Here is a 14,604-nt window from a genome sequence, read left to right on the forward strand (position 1 = left end):
TCCCAGCATTTCCTGAGAAGATGGAGGAGAAGGATCTTATTAGGAGTCAGAGTGCCCTCTGTGGGCACGAGAAGCAAAGCAAGTGGAGAGCTGGGAGGAGGGACCTCGTCTTTGAATGGAAACTATGCCTGATGTTACACTCTACTGGCATTATTTCAGTTTTTAAGCTCAGCCAAATGAACAACCTGTACGGTGAAATGAACACAGCGCAGTCACAGTGGTATCTGTACAGGGTTTAATGGCACACAAATGCCCATACAGTACATTAGGATCATCTCAAATCATTTTTAACTTATATCTTGTTATTAGTAAACTGTAAAGAATGTTTAAGTTAGTTAAAGGCAGAGCGTGTGAGTGAAAATGGTCATTTTAATACACATGAGCATGACAGAACAGACCGGTGGGTTGTCTAAGAGGAAAACAGGTTGTGAAAGTCAGAAATATCATAACTTATTACAATATGGCCGCTGTGGAAAGCTTTTAGCAAGTGGTTATGGGGTTAAAAGTGAGTGAGGCATTCTGAGTTAAATTACTATTATCAGGTAAAAACCAAAGCTCTTAAAATACGTCCTCGTGAACTGAACACATGCCACTGGAAAATCAGACCAACAACAATGAAAAAAATCTGTCCTCAAAGGCTCGGCACTGTGCCTTAAGTACATTTTTCAGTGGATACATATTTGAGTCGAGTGCTTCCTCTTGGTTTACCGGAGAACAAATGTCTAGTGTAACCTTGGCTGCCGGATAGGATTCTTCACCAAAATGGACACCTGTGGAAAGAAAGAGCAGAGATTTACTCTAGATGTACTTTAGTCGAGCACAAAAATCTGGGGAAACTACAGGACGACGTGCACATGGGGTTATCATGTTACTGTTGTCTGTTTCATTAACTCGAGCAGCAGCACTGACCATCCGATGTAGCACTGGCACAGGTTCTCGTGGGACGTGGCTTGCTTGATGAGGAGCTCCACTTGCGTTGGCACGTCCAGCGTCTCGTCGTGAGAGAAGTCTCGACCTGCGGGGGGGGGGGGACAAGCTCGCATCAGAAACAATAGACCTTGGCCGGAGTGTTCAATCTGGTGAGGCTCTCTGCTTTCAAGGAGTTCAATCAGGGACACCCAGGTAATTTTTTGGATTGTTTGAGAGCTTTTGTCCGCAGAACAAGTCCTGCACCAAAGACCGCTCGCTGCATCGAACAAGCTGAATAAATCTTTTACAATAAAGAATTTGAGCTGTCTTTTTTGAGTGGTGAGTTCAGGGGAAAAAAAACCAAAAACATCTTACCTGAGGCAGTTTAACAATGCCAACCTCATTCCTGTAGTAATAATAAAGCTGCTTTCTCTCATGTTTTGACCCTTTTTGTGTTAAGGGTTGGTGCTTTAGAGAGCTGCAGAACTCACCTGTGAGTTTGTCTCTCACTCTGTTGATAATCTGAATGGCTTTCTTGTTGAGTGCCTCGGGTTGTACCAAACCGTCTCCAACTAAAAGAAAACAACAAAAAAAAAACAGAGTCGACCATCAACCTCCAACAACTTGGGGAAAAAAGCAAATTCAAGTGCTCCCTGTCTCTCTTTGTGCAGCAGACAGAAGTCAAAGTGGACTTAAGTGCTGCCCTGCAATTGCAGAAGCAGTTGCACCAATCATTTATGACAGCGAGGGGAGCTCGTGCTGTAGTGGGGAGCCGAGAGAGAACAAAAGGCTTGTCCAACAACAGAATGAGCTGATCACTCACTGAAGGAGTGGATGGATTCAGGTACTGTGGTCCCTGGTTTCTTGTGCGTGGTCTCTCCAAGGTCTATTCCCTCAAGGGCCTCTGCAAGGACACATCACAGTCAGAGCTGTAGACATGCTCTCACATTGTTAAGTAAGAAACAGGGCCTCAATTTTTACTGCGGGTGAAGTACTTTTGCACTCACCTACTGATTGTCCAGCGGTGTACGAGTCGGTCCTGGTGCGGGAACGCTTGTTGCCTTTGGTGTTTGCTGCGAGTCAAACGGGTGAGATGTGTGAGAACAAGCGTGCTTTTCCTCAACATGACAATTACTGCCCCACATTCTATTCTTCCACCATCACACAGGAAGCAGCAAACATTGTTCTGACCTTTTTAAATGCAGAAAAATGACACTCTTTTTTAACCTTTACAAATGGTAAGGCTCTGACATTCACTGAAAATACCGAAAAGAGCAGATCTGTTTCAATTTTGCAAATTGACTGTCAGGTTTTATATATCTACGTGCTGGAAGTTGTTTCCTGCTGTGAGAAGAAAGCGCTCACAATACTTTACATCAGATAAAGTCCTCCCTGTGATGTTGACAATCAAAATTTCACCCCAAAAATTGAAAATTTGGTGATTATCTAATTCACCCCCATGCAGATGGAAAAGTCAGGTGAAGTTTTAAAGTCCACAAAACATTTCTGGGGATTCAACAGTGGATGGGGTTTTGAAATGTAAAAAAATGACTGAAGTTCCATACAACTCGTCCAGCATAATCCAAGTCTCCGTGCCAATAACTTGCAGGATACTTGGATTACACCGACAATGGTCTGGAGCTATCTTATGTTATTTTTTACATTTTAAAAAGTGTTTCCATTTACTTCAGTAGTTGAGGAGAATGCTGCAACACTGCTGTGCTGTGAAGCGCCAGAAATAACTTTACCTGACTTTCAATCAGCATGAGGCTGAGCAAATAATGACTGAATATCCATTTTTGGGTGGAATTGTGTCATGTCAAAAAAACAGACCCTTTGTGCAACAACACAGTGTTTCTAATACCTCATTTCACCTACATTTCTTAATGATCAAAATAAACGCAATAACATTTCCGGCATTGTGTACTTCTGAGGCAGAGAAAATGTCTTGCTCAAGGCGACCCTGACAGTGTTAGCTGAGAGTGTGCTGGAGTCATTCATTCACTTTGCTCACTTCAACTTAACCAAAGACCTTCAGATGTCTACAACACTTCTTTGAGCGTTTGGTCAATTTCTCTCCCAAATACCAGCAAAATCGATTTCCATCTCACTACTGGGACAACACTTTAGTCTTTTTAGGCCGGTCGGATTAAATTTAACCGCTCCACTCTCAAACCACTTCAAAAGAGGATTTTTCGACTGTACAGTAAGTGGTGTAATACACGCTGACCTTCACAAATCTATTTTTCTTGGTTTATTTTTTTTTTTTAATCACGTGATGCTGTTACAGCCATTCGAGTCCGCAACGTGTCATCTGTGTGCTGTCTGTGTTCCTTCACTGGATCTACTGAACGTGGGCAGCTGATGATCTCTTACTGTCCATGAGCCTCCAGTTGAGCAGCGGGTCGTAGACGAAGGCCTCCAGCACGGCCATGACGCTGTCCCGGTGCTCCCTCAGCACCTCCATCACCGTGTGGCAGGTGATCCGGTAGTTCCCGTCCAAACCGGTCACCTGTCACCCAATCAGACACAACCTTTACTGGTGGAGACAAACCTTCCACAACATCAGAGGGTTCAGTGTCTGTGCATCACAGAGAGGTCGAAGGTCAAGTCTGGTGTTCTGAGCGGTGCTGATGCGTACACTGAGGTCTTTGAATCTTCCTATTAAAGTATTTATAACTTTAAAACTTTAACAATTATAAAGAATTTAGTGTCTTAATGCTTTCATATTTAATTCCTTTTCTTCTTGGCTCATTAAAGACAACACACAGTGAGTCACCACTCCTAATGAAACGCTGCACACTTGTAAAAGATTAATTACTGATTTGACTGAAACACAAGGTATAAAAGAAGAAGCTGGGTTAAGGTCCTGTAAAGTGTTTGTAGTTTAAATGTTGAGGACGTCAACACAACTTTTCTTTACTCCTTTTTATACAAATATTTTCAAGCTGAAATAAACCTTTCTGGCTCTTTTAAGCCGGTCCACACTCTTCACACTTTCTAGGAGTTTATCACAGCAAAAGACAGCACAGAGTTGCATACCTCCATGGCGTTGGTCAGCATCCTCGTCAGTCTGAATGGGATCTTTTCAGGGAACTTCTCTCTGGTCATGGCGACCTGTTGAAGGTTGTAAGACAGTCAGTTTTAGTGACATTCAAAAATTAATCAGTGGATAAATAGGTTGAGAGAAAGTGTCCTCACCTCAAAACAGTCTCCAAAGTCAATATGGAGGATCTTGCCACTTAACCGGTCTAACATGAGGTTGGATGGATGTCTGGGGAACAGAAACACGGTGTCCTTATTGATGATAACTGTCATCCTCATTATTCTAACAACCTGCTCAAAATAATACAAGACCTCTCACCTGTCACCCAGTCCCAGGATGTAGCCCACCATGGACATCACAGCCAGGGAGCGGGTGTAGTTGGTTCTCCTGTCGAACCAAACCTGGAGGAGGAATAACAGCTGCATTATGGGAGCTATTCTGGTTCACAACATTAGAGCAGATCAGAGCGGAAAATGGCTCAGAGATCTCTGGCAGGCGGCTTCAGATATCTGCTCAGACACTTGAGCGCGCAGAACATCAAGCACAGAAGGTACTAAAAATAATGAATTAAATTTAAAGGTCTGTTTGTTAAGTCCTGCTGAATCACTTGTTGAAACTGATTCTTCAGTTTTATTTCACTCATGTGTTAAGATACACTTAAAACGTTTTCCTCTTCTTACTGTGTTTCATCTGCATCAAATGAAAACCTTTCAAGGTTACTGCCAGTCTCTTGGACATCTGGATAATTTGTCATCTTTTCCATAACTGATCCCAGAACCACTGAAAGCTGAGGTTGGATGCTGAACACACAGTCGTCCTTCCATGTGCTGACAGAGCATCTCACCTCAGAGCTGGGACTCTTGAGCCACAAGAGCTTGGCCAGGTCGTCTCCAGCCGTGTTGTTGACGGCGTGCTCGAACACTTCCACCTTCTCCATCAGTGTCAGGTGGTCGTAGTCTGGAGCCATCTGAAACACACAAAGCCCAATTATCAAACCACACTTTAATCTGAAAAGAAAATAAATCTGTTTTTGAAGCATATTCAGACATTTTGGAAACCAGAGAGTAGAGGAAAAGCTGAGTGAATGGAAGGATTTTAAAGGGATAATGATTCTTATTTTTAACCTGGGCCTCCACCATGATGACTGATTGTGCTCAAAATGTCATCACTTACTTCACTTACTTCAACGGCAGAAGCCGTTGTGTGATAGACACCCACAGGGGGGGAAACACAAGCTACAAAGGGTGATTCAGCTATTGAACGTTGTTCATACACGTCTGCATTCTGCTGAGCTTTAATAACATACATTATATTTCACAGCCTCTGAATGAGGTGCTTTTTTAAGGTTAATATATTATTTAATGAATATTACATCAAGTATGTTGATGAACTCTCAGTGAACAAATGTGAATTCAACTCGTAAATATATTAGCCTAACACATTCTACATGCTAGTGTTATTACAACTAGTAAATTGTGTTCATTTTAAGATAAAAGCTGTTCAGGGAAAATTAAAAACTGAATGCAAGCAGGTCCTGATAGAGTACGAGTGTAAGAGACTGTGTTTGCCTTGCAGGTGTGTAGTGGACAGCAGCAGAATAATGCTTTACCCAAAACACACGCAAAGTTTTTTGTGTTCAGAAAGACACAAAGTGTCGCCCACTCCAAAAGATTAGATTCTATCACTGTCTCTCTCCGCAGTTCTCCTCATCTTTTATCTGAAAGTGATTAATGAGCTGACTGATTGACTGGTGAGCTTAATCTCTCGTCTTTTAGGAGGCTTAAACTGAATGTAATGCATCATTAATAACTTACACACCATTAGTAAATTGATAATGAACTCACAAGTCTTACTTGAGGGCATCATGCAGCGTCTTCGCAAATTAAATTAAAACAATGCAAGGACTGCTAGCATCTGTATCTGCAGCTGCCTTTTATTTCTTATTTTGTTATTATTTTGCTGTGTTTGGAACATTTTCTCGGCATCAACCCTTGTGCAGTGGTGTGTAGCTCCAAACTAAGAACAGGGCAATGGTGGTACTTTACAAAAACGTGGCTGCCTCATCTCTCCGCTCTGCCTGCTTTGCTCTGCTCTAACTTTCTGGTCTATGAGTGTGTCTATAGTTTAGCCCCAACCTCAAGGGAGCTGCACTTCAGCTGAATTCACACAAAATCCAGCAATGCTGCACCTTTGCTTGGAGCTGTGGACGTTATTATTTGGTCTTTCGAATGTAAACAGTGTAAAACGATAAAAAATATAATGTTTTCTCTCTCTGCTACACTGCTTTGCTCTCGGTAACCCTGCGGCCTCTCTTTATTCACTGTCCAGCTCACTTGACCACCTCTGACCTCTTGGCTGAGGTGAGGCAGGGGTGAGGATTCAACTTTGAGTGCTTTATTTTCAAACAGCAACCAAACATTGCAGCATACTATGGTTTTAAACGTGCCAGCAGATTAGCATTTGTGTGCAGGGCAATTTCCATTCATGGTTTCTTTGCCTGTATTTGTTGTCACATCTGAGATAAATTAGACTGCAAACTACACAAGTCATGTTTCGGTTCAATGTTCACTTTTACTGATGAAAAAAGCGATTCGGCAGGCTTTCTTTGAATATCTGCCTAGCTTTGAAAAGCAAAAGGCTTATTTTCAATTGCAGCTTATTACAATCATCATCATTATTTACTGTTGGATTAAAGGAGAACTGAAGGACAGGTTGGGAGACACTTCCCACTCGTTTACTCAGTCTGTTTCTTTTTTATCCTCTTGACCAATGAATCATGGTTTGGACATGATGCATTGTGGGCCACTAATTCTTGAACTTCAGCCCTGTCCTCCTCCTGTAGCCTCGCTGTTTTTCTTTAGTTGACCTTAAGACCTTTGTCAGTGTGCCGTTTTCAATCAAACCACTCTCAGGGTCTTCACCTGCTCTTCCTCTGCTGTTTACATGTGTCATCTGAGGCACTTAGTCTCACTGTAGTGAGAGTTCAGTGAGGACGATTATGTGTGTGTGTTCTCCTTTGACTAATTGAGCTTTCTGAGGCATAGATATGTAGTTAATTTGTGACAATTAAGGAGCTGCGAATGCGTTTTCATTAAAGGCTGATTGGTATTCATCAGCGTAATCACTGAAAACAGATGCTTCTTCAGCTTAGATGAATCTATTTCGCATTTAGTGTGGTTGTTTTAGATGAAAACGACACATTTACAAACATTTCATGAATGAGACCAACAGTTGGCATAAAACAGGGGGTGATATGCCGACATGTAAGGCCATTTAAACTAGGCGAAATTGTGATAATCACATTAGCCGGCACATTAAGAGCTGACATACTGATATTGCATTAAACATACACATGTGATGATACCGTGCATGAGAATGTTAGGCCATGAGCATCTTTTGTTTTTGAATTCATCTGTGGCCTTTTCACATGGAAATAAGTGCAATTGCTCTGTCTGCACACTTTTTTAAAGCTTATGCCTACAGACTCTCTCCACATCCCTACACTCGTATTTTGCGGATCATTTATTTGTTAAAATAAGAGACAAAACACACAGTAAAGAAAATGTAACATAGATTTGATTGCAAGCATAATTTTTCGATATTGTTATTGTGAACTTGTTTGGCCATGATTATGGTGTAGTTAAAATCTTATATCATGGCAGCGCTTATTTATAGATGGATATACATATTTAATAACATAGTATAACGTGTATATAACATAATAGCATACCTAATAATGTTGACTTAACTGACTGAGAAAACTGTAATGGAGTACTGCCATGGAGGGTGTTTTCTGTTTATTGAAAGAAGGAAGAAGGAAGAAGAAACCGAGTGGATGTTAACGGCTCCTCACCCTGAGCATGATGCGATGTTCTATGTTGAGCAGAATCTTTTTCTTCTCCCTGTAGTCTCTGATGAGGGCATGCAGGGTGTCACAATGGGGCACCCATCCAATCAGGCCTGAGTTGGTGGACAGAGGGATCACTGCGTAGCGCTGAATGCTGATGAACGCAACACAAACACAAACAAGCGGAGAGTTAATTGTCAAGGTTTCAGGGTTAGTTTTATCAACTTAATTTCCTCAGCTGTGAGAGTATACAAGCATGTGTGCCCAAGACACGTACCTCAGGGAGAGTGTGTGTGTGTGTGTGTGTGTGTGTGTGTGTGTGGGTGATGCTCTTGTGTGCGTGAACTGCCTGTCTACCTGAGGTTCTTCCGTAAGGACGCAGGGTCGTTGGCCAGCAGTGTGTTGACCAGACCAAACAGCTGCATGACTCTCTCATCCTGCCTCAGGTCCTCGTGGCCCTTCAGCAGGAACATGAACTCGTGACCGTTGCTGCCTGCAGAGGGCGCCACAAAACAGAACACTGACACGCTGCTCAAAAAACGGCGATGGCATTATATAAGGATCATTATATGGTTGGATCTGGCAGGACTGGTTGTTTTCTCCGGGGTGCTCCCCTGCTGCTCTGCAGCTGCATCACCATTACCTTCGCTTGGAGCGATGTGAATTGAGTCTGAGCGGGCAATAAATGATTTCATTAGAACCACATCACTCCTACTGTAGGCTTTGGACCAATAATGCCTCGCTTTATGGTCACCCTCGGTTTGGCCTGGCATTCCAGAGCGACAGATATGAGGGACTGTGGTAAAATAACTGTACTGGAAAGGAACCCGAGAGCAGAACCAACACAGTACCAGGCTGAAAGTACCGTCTGAAGTTCTATCTGTTGATTTTGTCTTAGTCTTCTCATAAGCAGCAGAAAATGTGCTTCTATGCACTGGACATCAACATATGAACTCTGACATGAACTCGGTCAAATGAAGCAGAATCAAGTTTTTAAGCGCTAAAGAGAGGAAAATGTAATTGATGATGTCACACATCTTATTGTTCCACTATCTTATTCTCCTCAGTGTTCTGAACAGACCACATTACAATGAGTTCACTGACACTCTAATTGCCACACTATCTTTAATAGAGTTACCCGATCCTCTCAGTGGAACGAGTAAGACAGAGTCCCTGTTGTAACCTCAGTCTGCCCCTAATGACAATCCCAGTAAGCACTGTATTGTGTGTCACTAGAGGCGGAGAGCGCTGACATTAAATCTGAGGCTGTAGCGGGTGACAGGTCTTAATCTGAAGTCTTCCTCCAGAGGTCACTTGATTTATTGGTTATCATCTTTTTCAGAGCATGTTGTGTAACACTGAGAGGATACTCCACAACAAGGTATCACATCGAGCTCTGGAGGAGAGAGAAGTAGAGGAAACCATGTGTGATTGATAATCTGAGGATTTGGCTTTAAAACAAAGTGACTTCATCGCTTCAGTGTTGTATTTCAATTCACAAAACATTGGAGGGAACATGGTGTCAGGCTTATTTAATTCTGTATTAAAATTAATGCCAGTGGACAGTGTTGAGGCGTTATCTGATCATTTAATCTGCGCCTGCATGCACCGTTTCTTTTGGGAGAGAAAATGAGAAAAAGGTGACTCACGACATGAGCTTCGTGGCCGCAGAGTTACTGTTGGCTTTTTTTTCTGTGATGATTTGGATTCATTTTGGTTAAACTTTCTTGCTGGTTTGATCTCGCTTCTGTTTGCTTCACAAGATTTTTACTCTTGTGTTTTATCCTCACAGAACTTTGCCATGACTCATAAATTCAGAATAAATCGTGGCCTTTGTTGTTCGCTGAATTTTCTCTAATGTGATGGCCCACGCCTGCTGAAAGTCGGCAACTCTGACTACTGATATTCTTTCATCTGCTTTCCTAATCTAATGGGTTCGGAGCCACAAGGCCTGCGCAATTTCCTCCTAATCTTACCCATGATGGTGAGTTTGCGTGGGCGCTGCTTGGAGGTGATGACCTGCAGGGAGGGGGCGATGGACTGGATGCGGATGATAGGCTGGTTGGGGTCGTAAGTGCCTGGTACAGCCAGCTCCAGGTCCCGGCACATCAGCAGCTTTGGAGACACATATTGTAGCTCCAGGGAGGTCAGCTGTAGGAAAGATGATGAGGTGAGGATGTAGCACAGGGGGAGACAATCAAACAACAGCACTGGCAAAACAGCTCCTGCCAACAGTGGCTGAGTGTTACAGACACTGGCTCATATCCAAGCTAAGCACTGAAGAAAATATTCTCATAAATGACTCTCGAGCGTTTCACTTTCTATGTGCATCAATAAATGCTTTCTCTGCTTGTCTGCATTCAACCATCAGTGATTTAAAACCGCATCAAACTGGACTCTGGAAGACAATTTACAGGCTTTTACAGTTCACTTCTGAATGCTAATGTATGGTTTCTTCATCACAGCTGCAACCTGCTCTGGATCTGCGGCTCACATGCATCCTGGAGATGGTTTATTTCTATGTTAATGCCCACAGGGGGAATATTTGCTTTGCTCCCAGCATGTTATTATAAGGCAGAGTATTTCATGCTGCTTACTGTAACTCCCCAGCAGGGAGTGCATCCCCGAGAGCAGGACCATGCCTCAGTGTCAAATAGGATTGCCGTCTCCATTTGCCACGTGAGACAAGAGCTCCTGACAGAACTATTTTCAATGTCATTGTTCAACAACGTGATGATCGCTGCCAGGAATGTCATCTATAATTCAATTTTTATTTCCACTGCAGGAGCAACAAAACCTGGTGTACGTAAAGTCTGAGCACTTTAGCCCACGACATAGCGAACTGAATTTTAGTAGAACTCTAAAAAGTAAATACATCTTGTAGAGATTCATCCAAGCGGAAATAGCTAATCCAGCTGGTAGGAGAAAGTGTTTCCACATGCAAGCTCACAAGGATAATACTTGGTAAAGAAAAATGTAAAAAGTGTAAATGAAACATTTTTTAAAAACAAATTTTGACTGCCTTTGTCAATTGCGATACTTCAACTTGAGCAAGTCTTGTGGCGTCTTATTTAACAAACAAGGTGTCTCTCTCTGAAGGAATCTTTTCAGTAATGTTGTCAGGCACTTAGAAAAAACAACCCCAGCCTCTCAGTGGCAAAAAAGGTGTGGTGATCTACTGGACTGATTCCTAAACTTCAGATAAATACATAAAATATGTAAACATAGGGCCAAGATTTAAAAATAGTGGAATTATCCTTCAATGAGCATGTTACAAAATCCAAGTTTGGTATAAAAATACTGTATAATGTATTTATCTGGAGAACACTGGAGGTTTTGGTCAAGGAAAAAGTATTTTAATAATCAAGTAAACAGCCCTCCTACTGTGTTTTGCTGTTTAACTGTGGTTTGGTAGATGTTAAGAACATTGCACAGAATAAAAACAGTTAGATACATGACAGCTGGGCCAGAAAAGATAAGTTAACGTCATTACCACATACCAACACCCAGAGGGAAGTTTGCTGTAACATTTGACCTGATACCACTGATGTGTCCCTCATCATTAGGTTGATAGACTGGCTGCTGAGAGCATAATCTCAAAGGAACGGCGCTCCCCCGTGATCTTCTGCCATTCCTCTTTCACTTCCATCATCCCTCTGTCTCATCACATCCTGCCATCTTTCAACATATTTCAGCACCGTTTTTGGCATCTCATTCAATGGTTTGAAATGAATGAGTGAACGCCCCTTGTTTCTCTATCATCATCTTCCAACCACTGCCCGCTCCTTCTTCATACCAGTTTACGGGATGAAGAGATAGAATGTACGGATTTACTTGACAGGAGCTCAAAGAACAAGGCAGGACATGAAAGACAAAATATAGCTCATCCCATCTGATGGGAGATTGGAATGGACACAGGAATGCAGAGCTGGAGGGATGTCAGCTCTGGTTTTCCCAGGAGCCTCGGAGTTGCTGTTTCAGCAGACTCTTATCAACCACATTTGTCTGTTTTACATTAGTTCGTGCAGCTGAGGTTCACTGGTACATGTCTGTATCTCTTTGCTCCTTTGGCGAATATAGTGAAGAACATTTACATAATTTCTTTGGTGTACATTTATGTCTGAGCACACTCCTGGGGCAGACTGCATCGGGTATTAGAATGTGGTTCAAACGGAAAAAGAATACAACAGATAGTCTGTAGTTTCACTCACCTGTGGAAGCTGTTTAGAGATGCGTCTAAATACGTGGTAGTACAGGTCCCAGGCCTGCGTCAGGTCCTTTACATTTCCAGAGCGCATGTACTTCCTGCACCAGTCCTGAGCCTCCATCAAGTCCCTGCCATACGCCTGCAGGACAAAGTCAGACAAACACGCTCTGTCCCTGTACAATGACTCATTCAATTAAATGAAAATGGTTTGCCAAAGCTGGTCTATAAAAATGAATGTTAAACATCAATGTTCCAACTTGATTAATCCGGGATCTACTAAGTATTTTATTTTAATAGAGCACATCTGCAAAGGCAGCCTGAATGGAAACATCGGATACTGCTTGTGCAGAGAGTCAGGGTCACTGGTATGACTTGTGGCTGTAAAGTAAAAAGGCCAGTGTACAAACCCACAGTTCACTTTTGGTGATAAAAAATGATTTGTATGTAATTTAACAACGCCTTTAAAAATATTCACTTACTTCAACTTTTACTTTTTAACAATTTTTTGAAGTATTAAAGACACTTACCACCAGAAAAGACTACAAATTACCATGAATGGATCTAACTTGGTACAAATGTAATATTATGTTTTCTGATTTTTTTACCTCTGGGAAACAAAATTTAGCAACTCAATCAGGAACTGAATGTTCCTTTATTGTATTTGTATTTGAGTTTCCGCTAAATGTCAGGACAACAGATCAAAAAGCCACAGCTTCATTTGTGGCATGCTTTTGCACACAAAACAACAAACATTCGTGCAGCTTTTAATCAGTGCTGTAATCAGCAGACACGCAGAGGCTCAAGTCTGTGGCGCTGCAGTAAACAAAGGCAGACCCTGAATTCAACACCATTCTGAGAAGTCACGAACCTGGTTAAAAGAGGTCTCTTTGAGCGTCTGCGGTCCCCTCTCCATCATGGCATGCAGAGGCTCGAGCACGGCGAACATGCCCTTGACATTGCGCTCGCCGAAGTAAAGACGAGACGCCTCTTCAAGGCCCTCGTGCCACATCTCGTGCCACAAGATGGCCACTCGGATCAGCTCCTCACTCACCTGGGTGAAGAAGGATGAAAAGGTCAGACTGATCTCAGAAGTATAAACTATGGGATAGCTGGTCCTTATGGTCATTATCTAATTTATACATTATTTTAAGTTTTCTAGATGTTTATCCAGAAATAAGGAAAACAACAAGTTCCATTTCAAACAGTACAGTAGTAGCAGAGTATGAGGTTGATGCCCGTTTCTAATGACGCAACTTTCTTTCTTTAATGGGAACAGTGATTAAACTGAAAGAAAGATGAAGACAAGGAGAAATTATTGTTGTAATGCTGAATATGCATGTCAGAATTTCTTGGTTAACTGATCCACATTTAACATGCATGGAGACGAAGCAACTGACAAATTTGTTCTGCTGAGAAACAACACAACTGCATAACTCTTGTAAGTGAACAATAAATATTGATTAAGATGAAATTTGTAAGTACAATAATCAAATCCCTGTACCATGATAGCCTGCTGAACCAGAGTGTTGCAGTGTTCACACATGTTCTTCAGGATCTTGTTGGCAGCATTGTGGCGGGCGGTGGTGGTGGACTTGGAGGCCACAGTCAGCGGGTAGATCAAAGCCTGGAAGGTGAACAATCCAACCGTCACTCGTCATGACAGTCGTGCTTCATGTTACCACGGCAAATGGGTTCTTGGCCCTGGTTGATATTGTGGAACAACATGCAGACTTACTTGAGGATGATAGCGTCCGATGTCCGTTAGCAGCTGGTGGATGAGGCGACCCACTAGAGCTCGAGGAGTGTCGATTCGAGCTATGAGCTGAGGGATGACCTGCACGGGCAAGAGAGATAGAGACACAGAAACTCAGTCACATAGGTTTACCTGTGAAGAGTCTAATGAAACATTGTGCTCATATCAGCGAGAACTGACACCATTTTCTTTCTTTATTTTTATGGATGCATTACCTGAAGCCAGGTATCTATTTGAATGGTCTTGATTCCCTCCACCAGCGCTTCGTTTACTTCAGGCCAGTGACCGTAGTCAAACCACAGAGTCAGAACCCTGAACAGAACAAAAAGTCAAAAGCTTTAGTATTCCAATCAACCACTAGAGGTCATCCTGTCCCCACACACCTGTGTGATGGCTGTCCTTGAATATGAGTGGTTTGTTTGCGTGGACAACTTGTCCAACGTGTATGTTACAGTCCTTTAACTAACCTGAGTGTGTCCTGCAGGTTATTGCCTCTGGACAGTGATATGGAGCGGAAGAAACCTTGAACAGCAGGAACTGTGTACAGGAGCAACGTCTTCGAGAGGTCCTGTGGAAGGACGGCACACAGCGGATGCTTTCTCATGCATGGCAATAAAAAGTATACTGGAGAACATATTGTACTGTTCATGTTAACTGTGCTTGGCGATGGCAACGTTTGGACAGTCTTTCAGGGATTTTAGTCAGAGAACAAAATACAGGAGTTTATCATTACTGGAAGCAAAGCTGACATGATTTTTTCAAAACCCTTTCTACCAACAGAGACAGGAAAAGGGCACTGACATAATAATACCTTGTCAGGCTGAAGCAAGGCTCAACTTGTC

General features: G+C 42.4%; 1 protein-coding gene across 6 annotated transcripts in view; it reads right to left on the minus strand.

Annotated features, from left to right (window-relative positions):
- Positions 1–218: 218 nt before the first annotated feature.
- Positions 219–14,604, minus strand: part of mtor (mechanistic target of rapamycin kinase) — a 90,964-nt gene continuing 76,578 nt past the window's right edge. For all 6 annotated transcript variants that reach the window (XM_030422395.1, XM_030422390.1, XM_030422393.1 and 3 more), the window contains 19 exons: positions 14,230–14,330; positions 13,978–14,074; positions 13,745–13,843; positions 13,511–13,633; positions 12,878–13,060; positions 12,014–12,148; positions 9,779–9,953; positions 8,160–8,295; positions 7,809–7,956; positions 4,800–4,922; positions 4,274–4,356; positions 4,111–4,183; positions 3,952–4,026; positions 3,286–3,421; positions 1,917–1,982; positions 1,733–1,813; positions 1,401–1,481; positions 910–1,015; positions 219–770 (listed from right to left, as the gene is read on the minus strand). In XM_030422395.1, coding sequence (XP_030278255.1) covers positions 755–770; positions 910–1,015; positions 1,401–1,481; positions 1,733–1,813; positions 1,917–1,982; positions 3,286–3,421; positions 3,952–4,026; positions 4,111–4,183; positions 4,274–4,356; positions 4,800–4,922; positions 7,809–7,956; positions 8,160–8,295; positions 9,779–9,953; positions 12,014–12,148; positions 12,878–13,060; positions 13,511–13,633; positions 13,745–13,843; positions 13,978–14,074; positions 14,230–14,330 — 2,037 coding nt within the window. In that variant the 3' untranslated portion in view covers positions 219–754. The remainder of the gene's footprint in view (positions 771–909; positions 1,016–1,400; positions 1,482–1,732; positions 1,814–1,916; positions 1,983–3,285; positions 3,422–3,951; positions 4,027–4,110; positions 4,184–4,273; positions 4,357–4,799; positions 4,923–7,808; positions 7,957–8,159; positions 8,296–9,778; positions 9,954–12,013; positions 12,149–12,877; positions 13,061–13,510; positions 13,634–13,744; positions 13,844–13,977; positions 14,075–14,229; positions 14,331–14,604) is intronic.

The sequence above is a fragment of the Sparus aurata genome, chromosome 7 (assembly GCF_900880675.1).
Source record: "Sparus aurata chromosome 7, fSpaAur1.1, whole genome shotgun sequence".
Lineage (NCBI taxonomy): Eukaryota > Metazoa > Chordata > Actinopteri > Spariformes > Sparidae > Sparus > Sparus aurata.